The sequence below is a fragment of the Stenella coeruleoalba genome, assembly GCF_951394435.1.
Source record: "Stenella coeruleoalba genome assembly, chromosome: 1".
NCBI lineage: Eukaryota > Metazoa > Chordata > Mammalia > Artiodactyla > Delphinidae > Stenella > Stenella coeruleoalba.
In genome coordinates this window covers 56,862,250-56,881,390 of record NC_137169.1, presented here as the reverse complement: position 1 = coordinate 56,881,390, position 19,141 = coordinate 56,862,250, and the positions used below count along the sequence as shown (strand labels likewise).

The 19,141-nt window shown below is 39.5% G+C and overlaps 1 protein-coding gene across 2 annotated transcripts in view; it reads right to left on the bottom strand.

The window, feature by feature from the left end:
* Positions 1-19,141, bottom strand: part of PDE4B (phosphodiesterase 4B) — a gene marked incomplete at its 5' end in the record, with an annotated part of 592,264 nt that overhangs the window by 25,068 nt on the left and 548,055 nt on the right. For both annotated transcript variants that reach the window (XM_079919229.1, XM_079919230.1), the window contains one exon: positions 16,626-16,738. In XM_079919229.1, the coding sequence (XP_079775355.1) occupies positions 16,626-16,738 (113 nt within the window). The remainder of the gene's footprint in view (positions 1-16,625; positions 16,739-19,141) is intronic.

The following is a 19,141-nucleotide window of genomic DNA, read 5'->3' as shown; positions in this document are numbered from 1 at the left end:
AGGATGCTGGCCTGATAATTACACACAGCAGAGGCTTTATTTTTCTACAGATGACAAAAATCACAGTAGCAATGAGAAAAATCAAGGAATCAAGGTAAGCTATTTAGTTACTCTTTTGTTTTTCCATTTAAGCCTTCTACAGCTTCTTCTGTGCACGATGGCTAATATTTAACCTCAAGCTTCTAAAGCCAGTTCCAGGGCCATGGGACGTTAATGCGATTCCAAAGCAGAAGACTAAGGTTTCTTTTGAATGATTACATAGCCAGAGGTTCTACAACTTGTTACATTTTTAAAATTAGAAATCTTACCATGGATCAGACCCACGGTCCTTTCAGTTTAGTGTCCACTCCCGACCAGCGGAAAACACGACCTACGCTTCAAGGCCTTCATATTTAACTTGAAAGCAATGCCACAGAACAGGAAAATCATCCCCCAAACATTCTACGTTCTTTTCATAACCCCATAAAAATTGGTCATGATTTTCTTTAAGAACTGATTTGCAATTTTATCCTATAACATCTCCTGGGTTGCTTAAAATCTTGCATTAAATATTGCCTTATTAAAATTTCCACTATTTTTGCAGCCATAAAAATCTACCATAGCTGATTTTTGAGATTACTACTATACCCCTTTTAAACACAATATGCAGCATACCTTGTGTTTAATATTAATTATATTGATTTCAGCTAGCAACTTTCACATACCCTTTGAGATAAAAGACAACGGGATGCTTCAAAACGTCCCCTGGGAACCGCTGCTTCTGGATTAGCAGTTTCCCAGGGTTGGGACAGCCGCTTAGTCTGGAAATGTTCAAGATCAACTCTAGGGACCATCAAATAAATAAAGAAAATCCCTGGGTTACATAGAAATATCCTTTTCTTCCCTGGATAAATATATGTTATCTGTTGGTATTTTGGTAATCCCTACGCTAGAATACGTCCTTGCAAATTGAGAAGAATCTACCATAGGTTAGAGATTTGAACATATTTTTAAATCATAAAGGATGAATGCAGTAGTCTTAAGTAATTTTAGCCTCAAAAAAGACAGTTATACTTGTTTTGCATTTTGTTTTTCCTATTATTAGCTACCAAAGTTTAGAAGAGATGGATGGATGCTTTGCAGAACAGCATACCCCCAGATGTACAGGTTTGTTGGGTGCATGAAACTACTTATAAAAGTAGTTTCAGTTAGATGCATAGGTTATACATGAAGTAGAAGGGGTTCTGACTACAGGATGGCCTTACCAGTGGGGTCTAACAGCATAAATAAGACTCTAACAGCAGACCCAACATCATAATAACATGACATAGGATCAGCTGAGTATACAACTGGGTCTGAAAATAAAATCCTATCTTGTAACTTAGACTGAGAAACTTGGCACGTCGTTGAGTTTCTTGGAGACTAAGTTTTTCTATCTTTAAAATCGGAAGGTTAGAAACAATATATATACAGTTGTTGGTAAGGTGTCTGAGACTGTTGTAGAATTTGTACTTAAAACTGAGTTTTTCTCTGAATTTTCAAACAATCTGAGCTCTTGGCACCTTTTTCACTTGGTTTGCATCTGGGTGGAGGTTTTGGTTGGCTCTTTAGCACCTAAACTCTTTTCTTTTCATTGTTGACAAGAAATTAACTACAGAATTTCCCTGATATGCTGCTGCAGGTGTGATGCAGTGCTATGTCATATAGATTACGTGACACATGAGTTACTCATAGAAGTTCTGGCTCGCTGGTTGACATTTAGACTATTCATCAGTCTAAGGAGTGTAAACCAGAATTGCCAGAAAGATAGATGAAACCTGTCAGATAAAGCCATAACTCAAAATGGCCTTGTGTTAAAGCCATACCTTTAAAAAGTTTATTTTGGAGATGTCGAGCTGTTTCAAATCTAGCCTTTCACGATTTCATGACTTAGCCAATTTCCTCAAATTTAGAGACTTCAGAACTCTTTATGAATTAACCAGAAGCCATGAATGGCCACAGATTGCCTGACATAAGGACAACTGTACCAAGCATGCATTTTACTCAGATTTCCACAGTTCAGGTCAATCCAGCAGCATCTCTGAATTAATTGAATATGTGGCCAAGGTGGGGATGAGAGGAGTACCAGCAATATGTCAGGAATGAAAAATACAACCAAACAATGGCATAATGACTAAGCTCCTATGCCCCAGACACAACAGATACGGCAAATGGCTGAGCTTTAGACACAACATGTATTCACAGAGCATTCCCAGCTGAGTGTGCAGTGGCTATTGTCAGTCTCTGTAGAGCTTAGATTCTTGTCCACAGGATGCAGACTTTTCAAGAGAAAGGTAAGCTGAATACCCCGATGTTGAACCAAACAACCAACCAAAAATGTGCTTCATATTTCTGCTCACGAGGAAAGAACATTTGTCCCCAAGACTTTGTTCTGTGTTATCTGATTGCATTTGGGGAAGGCTCTGGTGCAAGCTTTTGCTGCTTCTGAGGGTACTTTGAAGAGCCACTGTGAACCAGATGGGAATTTCTCATCAAAGCTAACAATTAGAAAAACTAGAATTGGTCATGGGCAGCACCTATGTGTAGCACAGTACAGTGCAACAGGAAACAGGATTCTTGGGTTCTAATAGATTTGCCACTAACAATATAGTTGGTCCTCAACAAATTAAGTTTCCGAGCCATCATGCACGTGATCCAACAAATATTTATTTGAATGCCTAGAGCTATTCTAAATGCCAGAACTACAATAATGAACAAGGTAGACACAATTCATGTCACCAATAACCTTACAGTCAAAGGGAGGAGATTAGTAAAAACCAAGTTCTACAACAAAAACAACAAAAAACATCAAAAATCATAAATTGTGACAGCAAATTGTAAAACAAATAAGCTACTGACTTAGGATAATTAGAGAAGACCTCTCCAAAGAGAAAACATCTAAGCTGAGGTCTGAAAAATAAGAAGGTCGAGCTCTAGCTTTAAAATTCTATGAGTATATGTTTTGTTGGCAAGGCATAGAAGAATATAATAAATTACCCTGTGGATTTCCTCTTAATTATTATTATTTTTAAAACTTTTATTGGTGTGCAAAATATACACAAAATAGTGTACAAAATGACCATACTTGTTTAACAAGCACTCAGGTAGGAAACGAGAATATTACCAGCAAAAAAGTCCATTTTGCTCTCTTCCAATCATTAACCACCACATTTCAAAGGTAACATCCTGATAAAAAATATTAGTTTTTCCTGCTGTTGTTCTTTTATAAAAATGTAAACATACATCATACTAATCTTTTGGTTTTCCTTTTAATTACTATTTTTAAGTCATTTGACTTTGAAGTAAAGAGAACAGATTTGATTCTAAGCATCATGATTTAGTGGCTGAGAGTCTTGAACACAGCTTGTAGCTTGGTTTCACATTGAATATGGAGATATACTAATACGTTCCTCTTGGTGAGCATCAGATGAGATAACATAGGTGGGAGTGCTGTGTATGGAGCAAAGGGCTCTTCAGATAGGTTTCCTTACCATGCTATCTTGGATCTGGCAACACAAAAATAACAAACAGCTATACACTTAAAGACAGTGGCCCTTTACGTAATGCTCTATCTTGGTACTGCAGGAAGCTTTGAGAGCAAATAAGCTGTAAGTGAAGAAATGGGCCTTAAAAATTTCTACACTGCCCCATAATTAATGTTCCCTCGGGCAAAACCAGAGTCCTTGGGAAAGTGCAGTCCTGGCTCATGTAGTTAGATTTGAAAAGCGTTCAAAGAAGAAAAATCTCTCCTGAATTATTTCTTACCAGTATCTCCTCCTTCTTCATTACCTTTACCAAAAAGCTCATTTTTTACTCATTTTAACTCAATACATTTATTTTACTTAAAAAAAAAGAGAATCCAGTCTTGCCCAGGGGTTCATGTTTTTGTTTGTTTATTTTGGCAAAGTTCTCCTATTTTAGGATTTATCAAGGGCCCTGAAAAGCCTTTTTTTGAAAAGCAATCTATGACCTTTCAAAGTTAGAAATTTTACTATTTTACTATGCAGCATTCAACAATGACCTTACCTTAATGCTTCAAACATACAAAAAAAGATTATTAGTAAAGGAGTATTTTTAATTAGCAAAATAAAGCAAAATGAACAAGCAAAATAAAATGAACGTACTGAAATTAAATTATACTGATTTTAAAGTGTTTAAAAAATAATACTGATAAATCTTGAGATATTATCAGGGACGCTCCCACGCAATTGGTAAGACAGATGCAAATCAATGTGGTGCAACTAGATCTTAAATGTGTTAAAATACAGCAGGGAAAAATTCAGTGGCAGCTCATCCTGTCAAGAACACAAGTAATGTACTAGCCCTGGCCAAGAAAAACATACCCATTGCATCAATAAACGCAGATCTAGCTAAATCATTCTGACTCAATTACAGAATGGAGCCAGGAGCAGTGATTGCAATGGACAGGGACTGAGGCAGGGAGGGCACTGTGCCCTTTCATCTTGGTGGATGGGTAGCATTTGGTCAGTGAAACTGACCCTTCTGGGCTATCTACAGCAGGAGTTGGAGTCCATCTCATTAGTGACCCGTCAGAAAGTCTCTAGTCTTCTCACAGGCAAATGGGTGTGCAAAAGGATACTGGAAATGCACATTACCCCTGGATAGTCTAAGCATGTTCCATGAATTTAAAGTTTTTGAAAATGCAAAAAAATGTTTCCATCTTTAAACAGTGCTGTGCCCACCAGTGAGGTCATTACCCGTCCTAGCATTGGTCAAAACCAGGATAAGCTATCAAAACTCCCAATGCCAACAAATGTCCTAAATGACCAAAACAAGTAGAACTGCAGAGAGCTTTTCCAAATAAAACAAAACCAAAATCAATTACCACCAACTGACAAAAGCCTTCATCTTCTTTTCACTTCCCTTCTGACAGAGAGAAGTAGAGCTATGCCTCCTTGATAATTTTTAGCCCGACTACCACTATAAGCAAATGTGGAGCCTCAAAAATGCAAAGCAGAATTTCAGGACTCAAGAGCTTGCAAACTGGAGCAGACATAAATAAAACCCCAGATAATGAAAATGTCAGCTATGCTATTAACCAATAAGATAGCTAAGAGGATGGTCTATGAAAATTTGATCCAAGTCAGGGTAGCTAAGGCAGGGTTTCAAAAAAAGAAAGCCAAGAAGTCTAGCAGACCAGGAGTAGGTTCATAGTACAGGGCCTGATGATGTATTGGAGCCAAAGGGAGGTTTTCTAGGCAACAGGATACCAAGAGAGGGGTAGAGCCAACATTTCTTCATTCTCAGGTTATAATAAAACTCTTCCTTGTTTTCAATACACCTTCTGATATCGAGGGTAGAGAGGAAGTTGGAAGTCCACTGTTGGGAACAACCAGAGCTACTAAAATTTTAGTCTATTTTTTTCAACTCTGTCAGTTCTTTTCCTATACTCAGCTGATTATCCTGGTTATTAAATAATCTCCTCTCCCCCCTTTCACCCCCAGCAGTGAAATCTCCTTTTACATATTTTAACTTTTAAATTCAAGTCTTCTGTATCTTATAACGGTTAAAAAACTAAGTTTTCTTATCCATCCAGGAGTTGAAAATTTTCTTTTCATTTCCTACATTATATGCTAAGAAAATTTCTAACTTTGTCCTACTTGATAAAATAAGTAATGATTAGCAACGGGTAAATATCAAAAGAGCTAAAGTTAGACTATCAAGGATATTTTGGCATGGAATGATTTCCCTTAATAAACATTATCCACTAGTCTCTTTTTATTGGTGGAGGATATGTTCCACCCCCAGTGGATGCATGAAACTGAAGATAGTACTGCACTCTATATATATACAATGTTTTTTCCTATACATTCATACCTATGATAAAGTTTAATTTACAAATTAGGCACAGTAAGAGATTAACAACAATAAATACTAAAATAAAACAATTATAACAATATACTGTAATAAAAGTTATGGGAATGTGGCCTCTCTCTCGAATATCTTATTGTACAAATTTAATGCTTTTTCCGTCTCAATTAAGTACTTATCACAGAGTGTGGCCATGACTTTTGCAGCTTGAGGAGCAAAACTGGCACAAATTTATTTTTTCTTTTTCACAATTTCACCAATAGAAGATTTATTCTTACCATAGATCTTAGCAACCTCAGCATGTGATTTATTTCTTTCCTTATTGAGAACTTTTACCTTTTCACTTAAAGGAAGCACTTTATAACTTCTCTCTGGCATATCTGAATGGCCAGCAGCACTACTCTAGTGCTTTGGGGCCATTATTATGTAAAATGTAAAGTAAGGGTCACTTGAACACAAGCACTGAGATACCAGGACAGTTGATCTGATAACCCCCGCTGGCTACTAAGTGACTATTGGGCAGGATATGCTGGACAAAGGGGTGAATCACGTGCCTCCGGGTGGGTGAAGTGGGACGGTGTGTGATTTCATCACACTAATCAGAACAGCGCGCAATTTAAAACTTAGAAATTGTTTACTTCTGGAATTTTCCATTAAATATTTTTGGACTGCAGTTGACCACGGGTTACTGAAATGGTGGAAAGCAAAACCACAGATAAGGGGGAGGGACTACTATAAACGAGATAATCAGTTCTTCCCAAGTCATTTTCCCTTTATTTTTTCCTGCATCTGCTCATTTTAAGTAGTTAGGTTAATAGTTCAGAGTTTGTCAATGTTTTATGGCAAGATATTCGCAACATGTGCTTAACTCAGACATCTGAGTTAAACATCAAAACTCATCTTGAGCTACCTAAACACATCAAAATGTATCTCTAGCTACTGTAAATGAGGTTTATTTGATTTAAAACGTTGACAAGGCATTAATTACATCAATATTGTTTCTAAATGTGTGGCTGCCAACACTGTTGAACCCAACTCCACCAAGATGTTGATGACACAACTCAAGAATCCAGAAATCTTATTTGAGTTGGGAGAGCTTTGCATAATTTGGGCCACTGGGCAGAAACATTCTGGGGTACAGGGATAGGGTCAACCTGAGATCACTGTCTTCGTTTCCACTTCCTAAGCCAACAGCTCTGCTAAGTAGCAGAGAGAATTGGAACGTTGACTATTTTTCCACCAGTTGGTAAAACTCTCCAATTTATCACCTTCAGTTTCAGAGAGAGGAAAGGAAGAAATAGAAAGAAACTGAAGGAGTTTTACTAATCACAGGGTTTTTACTACTTAAACTTTGGCATTGGGATCAGTGGGAAAGCAAATAAGTATCAAAGCCTTAAAAATGTTGCCTTTTAATCCATTAATTCCATTTATGGGAATCTAACCTAAGAAAAGAATGAAGAAATAGGCTATTATGTTAACTGAAAAGGTTGGAAATAAATTATCTGTAGGGTAGCATTTCAATTATGTGAGGATGCAAATGTTAATCCTGGTTGCCTTAATGAGGTTTTTATCTGATGATATATGTATGCATATATATGTCTATTATATTAATATGTATTAATTCAGATATATTAATATGTATAGTTATTCAGAAATTGAAAAAGCAAAGAGAAGAAAAACAAAACAACCAATGCCAGGGACATTTAAAGTAACTTGCTCCAACTATTTCCTGCTAGATTTTGATCACACAATTTTCAGGAATACTAAATTAGTTCTCTTTACTTGAAATGATTAAGACATGTAGAGCTTTTATTCATGAAGAGTAATGAGAAGGTTAAAACTCATTGCAAGCTAAAGAGGGAATGTCCCACGTCTTTCTTAAGCTTAATCAGCTTTTTGCTGAAGATGAAGAGCAAGCTGGATTTTAGTACCTTAATCTTCCACTAATTAACCTGATGACTCTGGAGAAGTCATGTCATAATAAAATTACTTTTCATTTAGATTTCTTTTTTATATTTTACAAAGATCTGTGGAGCATATTAGATATTTAACCCTCAGTTTTTATAATCCTCATCTATAAAATGAAGTCTTAAAATAGGTAATACCTATGGCTCCATTATGGGCTCAAAGTTCGGGAATTTTGTCTAATGCAACCGCATAAGACTATAGCTAGAAAGAATACATTCAGGTCTCTTTTGGTTAGGCTTATCAATTTTTACCATCCATACTGACCAAAGACATTATATAGTTGCCAGATTATCACTCCACTTTGCCCCATTTGATTAGCTTTAGCACACAGCCTATGTGGTTGAGCTGGACAGATATTTTTATTTAATGATAACACCTCTTCTTACTGTTTTCTTTCCAAAATAACCATTTTAAATTTTCAGATATAAAATGCCAAGACCTCTTGTCTTAAATGCAATTTTTTTTTTTTTTTTTTTTTTTTTTTTTGCAGTACACGGGCGTCTCACTGCTGTGGCCTCTCCCGTTGTAGAGCACAGGCTCTGGACACGCAGGCTCAGCGGCCATGGCTCACGGGCCCAGCCGCTCCGCGGCATGTGGGATCTTCCCGGACCGGGGCACGAACCCGCGTCCCCTGCATCGGCAGGCAGACTCCCAACCACTGCGCCACCAGGGAAGCCCTTAAATGCAAATTTTTTAAACTGGATAAGTCACTTTTACCTTCTGGTATCTGTACTCAAATTTCATTTTTATAATTTGCTGCGGGTTATAACATTACGCACTATGCTGTTATCAAAGAATAAAGGGAACTGGGCCATTTAGAGTTTTAAAATGACTGTCTTTAAGATGACCATATTCTGAATAGCTAAAAAAAGGAAAAAAGAGATGAAATTGAGCCATGCAGATGAATTTTCTTTTCAATAAGTTCACTAAACTTCAATCTCTGAAGGTTTTTAAATGGCAAGTAATTAGCTGAAGAAACATGTGACTCATGAGCAGAATTGCATGATTTATAGCTTTTAAACTCTACTCCATAAAGAGAAAAAAGTATCAGGCACTTTTTAAAGAGAAAAAGATTATCAGTGACTTCCCACAACAGAAACAAAAGAAACAGGAGTTTTACTGTCTTCTTCATTTCTAAATAACTTAACAGTCCTTTCTTTGTGGAAACACTTGGCTACTTTAAAGTAAATCAAACAAAGGAAGTTACAGTAAAATATCCAAGAGACTAAACAGTTTGGCACCAGTTGAGGGAAACATCACGTACAACTGGGCAAGACAGAGAGGGGTTGGCAGATCCCTGAAAAATGCTAAAGTGGAGGGATGTGCAGAGATGCACGGTGACAACTGGCACAGAGCCTTCTAGAGTGTGAAATCTATTGACCGTGGCACAAGTTTGCCCTGGTATCTTCTGATTTGGTAAGTCCTGGCTTCCAGAGCTGAGCTATCTCTACTTGCTGAACACACGTTTACTTAGCAGTAAGATGTGCTGGAAGAATAGCACAAGAACAAGCTCCACCCTTGGCCTTTTCTTTCATAGATAACAATGGCATGAATCTGGGGAGGCTTCTAGACCGGGGCATACTCTAAAAGAAAAAAAACGATGAGAAAGAAGTATAAAAAGATGTAAAACAAACCTTTATTCCATTGACATGGTGTAATTCTATTTTTCAAAACTAGTGTTCTAGATTTATACTTGTACTCTAAACATAATTACCTGATTTTTTTAATGTGGAGAGAAAGGCTCCCATTAAAATGACTTATTTATTCTATTTTGAGAATATCAGCTCTTATCAGCTAGCCAGAGGTGCACCAATCAATGGTAATGTTCCTTCACTTCATTCCTTCTTGTTTTTTAGAGATTTGTTCACTTGGGTACTTTCAAGTGAGTTAAGTGGGCTGAATGGATTAGAATTCAGTGGAGAAAATGGTTCTGTAAATACCAATGCAAAAGTATTTCAATTAAGTAAAACAGATTACAGATCAAATTTACTACAAAGCACTAAACAAATTTCAAAATCTTCGATTTAGGTTTTGATAAGAATAGAACGTGGAATACTGACTTACACTCAATAATACAACTCTATTTTGTCAGAAAGAGTAACTGAAATAATGCTGGATAAAGAATAAACAACTTAATTTTCTATTTCATCTCTGCATGAAGACAAATCTAAGGGAGACAGTCTCCATGTTACTTCTAGGAAATTTCCCTATATTGATTACTGCTACAGAAACATCGCTCTTCTGTTTTATGGTCATATTGCATGCATTGGAAAGGACATAGTATATGATGAAATTGCCCCAATTATTTTAATCGTAATAAAATGAAAAAAATTACAGGAATAGCCTCTGTTTTCTTTTTATTTCGGGGGTTGGGGGAGGGGGGGTAGGTAAAAGGGAAATTAGAGGGTAGGCTAAAGTCCTTTAAACAAAACTTACTCTCTTATCTTAGGTCATGTTAGAGAAGACTTTGGGGAAAAAAATAGACCTTGAATTTAGCAAACTGATACAGTGGATTAGTTTAATATCATTATTTACAGTTTTATGGATGCTTTAGAACCATTTTCTATAACTATGGTTATTCTTCCCCCTCTTCTATGTTAATGGACACTGCTTCCCAGCCACAAAGACAGAGCTGGAGGTTATTAATGGCCAATTTAGAGGCCCAGAATATGGTAATTGCAGATTAGGATTCTGAACCAGACCTACCCATCAGTGATAGCCAGAGTTAGAAGAATAAGACCTCCCAGAAACCACAACAAAATTCCCTTATAAGAATGATTAACTATCTCTTTATTTCTATATTTATCTGTCCCATTGGGGTCATTGGTGGTGAGTCAGATGGCCCTGGGTATGAATCCTGGCTCTCATCTTTACCTTAGGCAATTTATTTCAACCCTCTAAGCCACACTCTACTCATCTGTAAAATGGGGATAATAACAGTACCTATCCAAAGAGTTGCTGTGAGTATTAATGACAGAATGTAGATCAGGAGCTTAGCACAATATCTGCACACAAAGTATACACCTGCAAAAATAGATTGGTTGTTCACTATTATTATTCTATTGATAAATACAAGAGCTGAAGTAGACCATGGAGACAGTCCTCTCCAACAATTTTTTTTTTGTAGTTAAGAAAATGCAAAGATTCAAAATGATTTAATTGTTTAAGATAAAACACCTCAATAAAGGCAGAGCTAGAACTCAAACTCATGGCTTATTCCCAGGCTCTTTCCACTTTGCTGTCTCTAGTACCATACATATCTGAGCAGTAGAGAAAGAAAAATTGGACCAAAACACTGTCTGAGTCCCCCTCTTGGCCATCAGAACTGATTTTTATTCTATTCTGCCCTCTAATCCGAGGTCTCCTCCAACATTTGTGGAGCCACATATCATAAGTCTAATTGTATAAGGATATAAATTGAGCTGCGTCCAATACTCCTACTTTGACAGACATCCCTTCCTACGGAAGGCCAGATTGAATTTAGAAAACTTGAACACCTTGGATATGGTAGTGCAGGGGGATCTAGTTCATGGACCACGCCCTGCCCCATTCTTTCCCCATGTCCTAGCACCACCAGGGACCTTGTATGTGGGTCCCATAAGTACACCCTCTGCTTAGACAGCCTGCATGTCCAAGCTTCTCCCACACTACTGTCTCAAGCCAGATTGCTGCCTCTTGGCTACTCCTTGGGCTTAAAGGTATGCTTTCCTGTAGCACACCCAGGTAAGAGGCCTGCATAGGCCCTGGAAGTGAGTTCAAAGCCATTTGAGCAGACAATGTGAGGGTAGATGCAGTATGGAAGGGGGAGCACAGGTGCTCCCTCGACCCAGCAGCCTCCCCAGGTCCTGGAGCAGAGTACAGCTGGGTACAGACTAAGCTAGGCTCTCTATAAGCACAGTGCCCAGGAAGAGGGGTCCTCCTGCCCCATGGGGGGCACTGCTCTAATCATGTCATTCAATTTTGCGCCAAAGTGGAATTAATCCCTTTCAATAATTGGTTACCTGTCTATCATCTTCCCAACAGAGTTCTAAGATGAATCCATTGATCAATAAGATCTATTTCCTTTCAGTTCTGCTGGATCCAACATTTCCCATCCTTACAAATTATACGACTGGATAGAGAATGACTCACCAACTGTAAGGGAATCAACCTATCATGGTCACATTCCAGTGACATGCAGCTTGGGTCCCAGGTGGCTCCAGGCTGGTAGAATTCGATGACTTAATTCCCTCCCACCCACGAGCACAGGCAAGTAGTTGGCTTCACGTTTGGTACTCTAGTACGGCTACACCTGAAGAATCGGAAAAATAAACCTGTAGAGCTGAGAGGACTCATTTCCCCTGTCATGGTATCTGTAGCGGACTTTCTGATGCCCTTGAGAGGAAAAGGTCCGTCTGCCTCCCGTTCCCATCTTATAGACTTCCTTAGCAAACATTTACTGCAATGCTGGGTCCTGGTGCTCCATTCTCAAGAGAGTACTGATATTATTCAGGACTGCTCTTTTCAACAACAGAACATCCATTTTCATTGATAAGGCCCAAACCTTTGTACTACACATAAAATAGCCCCAGGGCAAAGCTAGTTGAGAAAGAAAAGTGTAGTGGGGGACTTGTGGGGGAAAGTTAGGTCAGTGACCAGCTGCTTGAAGATAGCTCCTTACTGGGTATTACATCTTTTTTTTTTTTTTTTTTTTTTTTTTTTTTTGCGGTACACGGGCCTCTCACTGCTGTGGCCTCTCCCGTTGCGGAGCGCAGGCTCCGGACGCGCAGGCTCAGCGGCCATGGCTCACGGGCCCAGCCGCTCCGCGGCATGTGGGATCCTCCCGGACCGGGGCAGGAACCCGTGTCCCCTGCATCGGCAGGCGGACTCTCAACCACTTCGCCGCCAAGGAAGCCCCTGGGTATTACATCTTTTGAAAGACATTCAACATGCCGGGTACGAATAACCCCTTTGACATTTTTCACCTGAAAATTTTACGTCAGAGACACTGTTTCTCAGTCAAAGCTCCCTCTTTCCCCTCAGTCACAACGCCACCTCACTGGGATTGTTCTGTGTCGGTCCTTCCTCAGCCACTGTTGTTGCAACTCTGTACTTTTCAGCCTGCGTCTGTCAGGAAGGAGACAGGAAATTCTAGTCACCCTCACAGCAGCTGCGCCATTCCTCCTCTCCTCCTCCAATGACGTCGGTTGGCTTTGGTGACACGAGGTCAGGAACTGAGCTACAGTGAAGGTCAGGAAGATAGGTCAGTGTTTATGCCGCTGTTGGGCTGGGGACCCTGCTGAGGCTATTTGCTTTCTTCCTTTCTATACTGTTTCTCTTTCCGTTCCTCTTTTTATAATGCGCAGCCAAAGCATCCTGTTTTCAAAACATCTGACTGTTTTGCCACTGAGGAACTCATGCTCTGATGCATTTCGCTGAAGCGTAAGACAATTCTTCTAATTCAGGAGGTGATAAAAGTTGAAACAAAAAATTAATGAACAAATCTAAGAAGGCAATCTGTGGTTAAAGAAAACAGCTCTCACGCGTCTAGCTGCTGGCAGAAGGTTCACTAGATATCCTTTTCATCTTGAAAGACAGTGTCATTGCCCTGTAAAACTCCTACTTAATTTATTCCATCTTGTTGTAATTCTTGGGGGAAAATAATCTACAATACTGACCCACCTGGCTGCATCTTTCCCTGTAATTCTGGAATTCCATTTGGCCTGTGGCCAGCATTAAGGAATGAGGGAAATTTGAGCCAAGGGAAAAACTATGTTTCTGTAAGTCACAGAAACAGTTCCTCATCCTACTCTCTGGGCTCTGAAGCACACTTGGGATGGTTGCAATCTTTGAGTCACGGTTTTCTTCAAAAGGGTTAAGAAAAAGCAACAAACAAATCCATCCCTACCCAGATGAAGTGAATATAAAGACTACTTGTTTTCCTCTACTAGACGCAGTTGACGTTCTACCATTTGCATGTAGACTGGCATACATGTAATCTCCAAACCCCTAAGCAAAACACAGGCACTCCCATCACCACTCTCATGCAAGTTCAGAGGCTGCAAACAAAACTCAGCAGTCACTTAGCTGATCAGAACTAGAGACAGATGGTTTTATGCAAAGATGTAGCAGATGCTATTAATAAGTTATCACTTATTGAACTTTTGCTTCACATCAGGGGCCTTGCTGAGTGCTTTAGACGTATTATCTCAATCTTCACAGCAACCCCAGTAAGGTAGGGACCACGTTCATCCCTGTTTTACATATGAGAAAGTTGAGTCTTAGAGCAGTTAAGTAAGTTGGCCAAGGTCAAGTAGCTAGTAAATGATAGAAACAGGATCTAAACCATGATCTTTGGACTCCAAAGCCCATGCTTTTCACAAACTTCCTGTATAGAACATCTTCACACTTACTTCCAAGTCTGTAACTCAGAGATTTGCCACAGCTCCTGTGTTCAGTGAGAGTAAGCAGAAGATGATCGAAAAAGACTACACAGTAATGATGATGATGACGATGATGATATTTTTAAACAGTAGCTCAGATGGAACACTCAAATAACTTTGAGAATATTTAAAATTAAATGTGAATTTTAGTTTTACCACAGATAATTCAGTTCCCCCTAAACTGGTATAGATCAATTTCTTTTTGGTGGCGACAATAATATTCACATTATATTATATTATATGTGCCATGGATTAACCCTGAGATGATTATCAGTATAATCAAGACTTTGAGATTGGGGGTAGGTAAAAAGAGAGCTAAGTAAAGAGAGACAGATCTTTTTAAAAATTGAAACTGACTTCAGCTGTCATCTGGACATTATTCATCCACTGGGTAATTGCTTTGCCCTACAACCTCTCCACTGTAGCTCTAGAAATAGGTGAAGCTGCATGCCTTCTACTTAAGCTAACTGTGTCAGCATTAAGGTTTAGCCCTTTCTTTAGGGTTAGCCCTATTCAACTTTCATTGCTTCCTGCACAGGACACCATAAAGGAGGAGCGGAAGCCTGAATTCTCACTAGGTCCTACACAGTCCCTGGTGTCAGAGCCTCAGTAACTATACACTGAATATGAGATCATTTGTAATAAATTTGCAAGATAGACAATGTCTAATTTCAGCACTCCAGACACAAACCTGGTTAGAATCTACAAGGCATCAACAGTCGAAACGAAAACTAATGGCAATTTGCAGTTTCTCAATGAGTAATCTTTTTCTCCAGGGGGAGAAAGTTGCCCACTGTATCTTAGTGACTCCAGAAGAAAGTTCAGGGTGTCCTTTATGGTGAAACCTGCTAAAAAACTACCCCTAAATACCAGATCTCCATCTTGCATGTGTATCAATGATCACAAAATGCAAAGAACAGAGTATCCGTGAATGTTTCACAGGAGGCTAAAGCCTGTGTGAAAATCCTCCTACATGAACTCCAGTGTGGTTTGGAGAAGTTATGCAGTTACACCCTCCTCATGGGGAAGCAGCTGGTTGAGATTTACAACAGCCTGGAAAAACCCAGAATTTAGCTTCAATTGAGAACTTCAGAGAAAAGTCAGTAAATAGTTAAAACTCAAACCTTTTTTTTTCCCAAGTTGAATCTGAACTAAAATTTGAGAGAGGCTTATTTTTTTTGCCCTTTCATTAACCTATAAACAAGAGTAAGAAAAGTCCACTCTCTATACCACCCCCTCTTACCCCGCCAACCTTCAGGACATGATGCTTCCTCTACTCAGATCCTCTGAGCAGGAGCCAGCAAGTCTCGAAGGGAAGGTGATACTTTTAACCCCAGGAAAAAGGGAGGAGGGACACACATGCGAGGCTGGAAAGGGCATGTTGGCAGGTGTGGAGCAAAATCTCTTCCCAGCCCCAGAACCTTAAGACAATAAGATAATACCTCAGGCTAGGATGATTGGGGATTTTGAAATGTGTATTTATGAGGGTGCAGTGTTAAGGCTTTCAATTAAAATAATACATACACAGACACATATATATGTGCATATAGATAGATAGATGATAGATAGATAGATATAAAATCAACAGTCTCCAAGAGAAAAATACAAACAAAAAGCAACAACTCTCACTACATAAATTAGCACTCTAAATCCAGGTGTTACTTAAACAAATGATATAATGGTAGATAATTAAAGCTCTTCAACACTAAGTTTTGCCTGGGCATGGTACATAAAACCATTTCTTTGCAGTACGGGTGGAACTTCATTTCATATGATTCCACTTTGTAAAGCAGCAAACTTTTAAAAAATAACTTTCTTTTTTGGAGACAAAGTATATTGTTTCTTTTTTTAATCTTAGGTCATATCAGCATCACAAAAGAAATGTTGGAGAATATCAGAACATCCTTCTGAGGAGAATTTCAGAATTTATGAAACTTCAGGGCAAACCATTCTCACCATCGATATACAGAAATCACATTATTTTCTTGTTCAGACACACATGTATAACACCTGACTGCAACGCAACATTTTACCCTATGGATTCATTCAGATTTTATCTTCCTGCTAACTGTTTACAAAAAAATAAAAAAAGCATTTTCACTTGTATGGTGATTGGTACACTTCATAAACACCCCTCACCTTAAACACATTCCGCACAGCATCACTAAGAAAGAAGTTTAGGAATTAAAGCCTGCTGAGGATTTTAAACTTTTGCTGTAGCATCACGACGCAAGCAAAGTGGAGCACTTTGGAAAAGAATCATCGGAGGCAGATCAACAAAGCTGACAGTGGCGTCCCGGTGCACCTCTGCTGCTGGCGGAGGCCAGGGCAGCCCGGAGCTCCCCGCGCGGTCACACTTTAATGAATAAAACGGTCATCTCTTACCTTGTTAGACGCCATCTCGCTGACAGAGCGGTAGGTCTGTATGGTCTCTAGCTGGTCTAAGCACCAGTCCAGTTCCTCCAGCGTTTCCATTGCTAATTTTTGATAAGATTCTTCTGCAAACAAACACACAGACATGTAGTTAGGCTGGAGCTGCTGCAGGCTGTCCATAGCCGAGTCACCGCTGCCGCCGCTGATCCCGGCGCTACTGAAGGTGGCCCCGTGCTCCTTCATTATTTGCACGCCGACTCCTTCCTTCCAGCTCTCTCCACCAGGAGAACAAATCCGGTGCTCTGCCCGGAATGGCTCGTGCCAAGTTTTCACCCCCCCCCCCGCCCCCAGGCTGGATGAGGTGTCTGCGATCTACCAAGAAACTTCCTTTGAGGAAGAAGGCGGGGAACCGGCTCTTAAAAGCTCATCTGCATACATGAGTCCTAAAACTCATGGCAGAAGCAGTCAGTTTTCTCAGGCTCTCTCTGCCTTCGTCATCTTGGGGTTCTTTAGGGTGCGTGATGTCATTTCTGAGTGTTTGCAGTCTAGAGGAGAAATGAGGAAAGCATTTTCTCATTTGGCTTTTCTTCTAAATGAAACGTACAATCGAAAACTGGAGGGGGGAAACTGACAGTTACGTTGTTGGAAGGCTAAGCAGTCATTCATTCTGGGGAATGTGCAAATGTTGGAATAACTTTCAATTCAGCAAACACTGACCAGCACAAGTCTTCCTCTCTTGCGAGTCTCCCTTTTAAGTAGAGGCAAAATGAGGTCTCCCTGATAAGAGTGCAGTCTCAGAGAAACTGTCTGGAGTTTTACATGAACACATTTATTGGCTGGGGAGTCAGGCAGTTCTTGTTATACTAAACAAAGCTAAAACTTCTCTTCTGCAACTGCCAGGATCACAGGGAAATTCTGAACCAGACTTTCAGGTGGAGCCAGATGTGAACGCGCAGATTTTCTGATTAAAGCCGGGGCCTCGGATTTGTCACTGTAGGAATCCAGACTTTCTGTAAATATGTCTCAGTGGCCCATTCAAAAATTATTGCTTTTAAGATCATATTTTTGCTGGGTAATGAAACTCTTTTTAAGTGTTCACAATACGTCATTTCATACCCAAAAGTTCGTGAGTCTAAGCTAATACTTAAGGTTATTGACTTAAGAACCCTATGTTAATAAACACTGAAATTAATTTTATAAATGCTAGATGAACCAATGATGCTACAGAGAGTTATAAAAACCAGTCAGACTCTCCTGCATACATGACTGATTTTTGAAGGGAACACCATCCTTTAACTCTACCGAGCTTTCTGGAATGCAAGCACACAATAGGCACGAATAAAATTAAAAATCTCACATGAAATTCTATTATAAGGAAAAGACTCACACATTCCTGTCATATTTAGAATACATTTTTCATATGCCCATGCAGAAATCCTAGGGAGATCACATAGCTTTTTTATTATTATTTGAATACTTTTATGTGTGTGGCACTCACACTTGAAGCAGAAAAGGGAATAAACAGGAGAGAGATTCCAAGTGACAAAGAGCCACTTGGCACCGACGCACATTTCAAAGAATAGGTGTCTTGTTCATCCCCCACATATGCCTACCCTTCAGGATAAACAGGGGTTAAAATTCAACATCCTGGATGTCATACTTAAAAAGCCACAAAACCACTGAAGGTGACTTCCTCCATTTTTCTTTTCACACGCCTCAAAAATGTGCAGACAAGAATTGAAGTGTTTTTAGTGAAACTCATTTCGATCCAGACTTGCACATACCTTCCCTCCTTTCTTCCTCAGTTTTGCCATGCTGCTTCAACACAAAGAATCTCCTCACTGACTCTTTTGTGTGCCTGAAACACCCCCTTGCCTCTATGCCCTTCCAGAAGAGCGCTTCATCCAAGGAAGCTTTTCCTGAAGTGACAGAATCCTCCCCTTCTCCCTCCTGGCCTCTCATAAAAGAAAAGTCCAACCACTTCCCAGGTACTCATGCTTCACGACCCTGGTGTCTTCCATGTCACAACCTGTGGTCCTCAAGATCAGACATTCACCCTGGTGGTGGGGAGTAAGTAACTTGCTTGGAGCATTTTGAACTGACTGCGGGATGATATATTACACTTCTCCTCCCGGAAGAGGAAAAAAGGGATCCGATCTCCACCCACAAAGAAAATATGGTAATTATAGCAGTGAAGCACTGAAGAAGGAGGAGAACTCGTCAATGATCTTCCAGTTAAGTACCATCGCCACAACTCATTCCTTGTCTATTACACAGAATGAACACACGCATGCTCCTAGAGTTGGGACAATAGTGAGCTGCCAGGGACTGGCCAGTGGATATGGCAGGAACTTATTTCACTGCCCTCTCTGATTCTGGTCAGCCACAATATTTCTTTAGGTAAAAAGTTAAAATTTGAAGTTAATGAAAACTTGTCCCTTCCCAGATTCTTAATCCATGGCCAAGGCTTTCTTTATGTGCCGTTTTAGAGCCTTCTTATCACAGTAACTGAGGCAGGAGGTACAGAT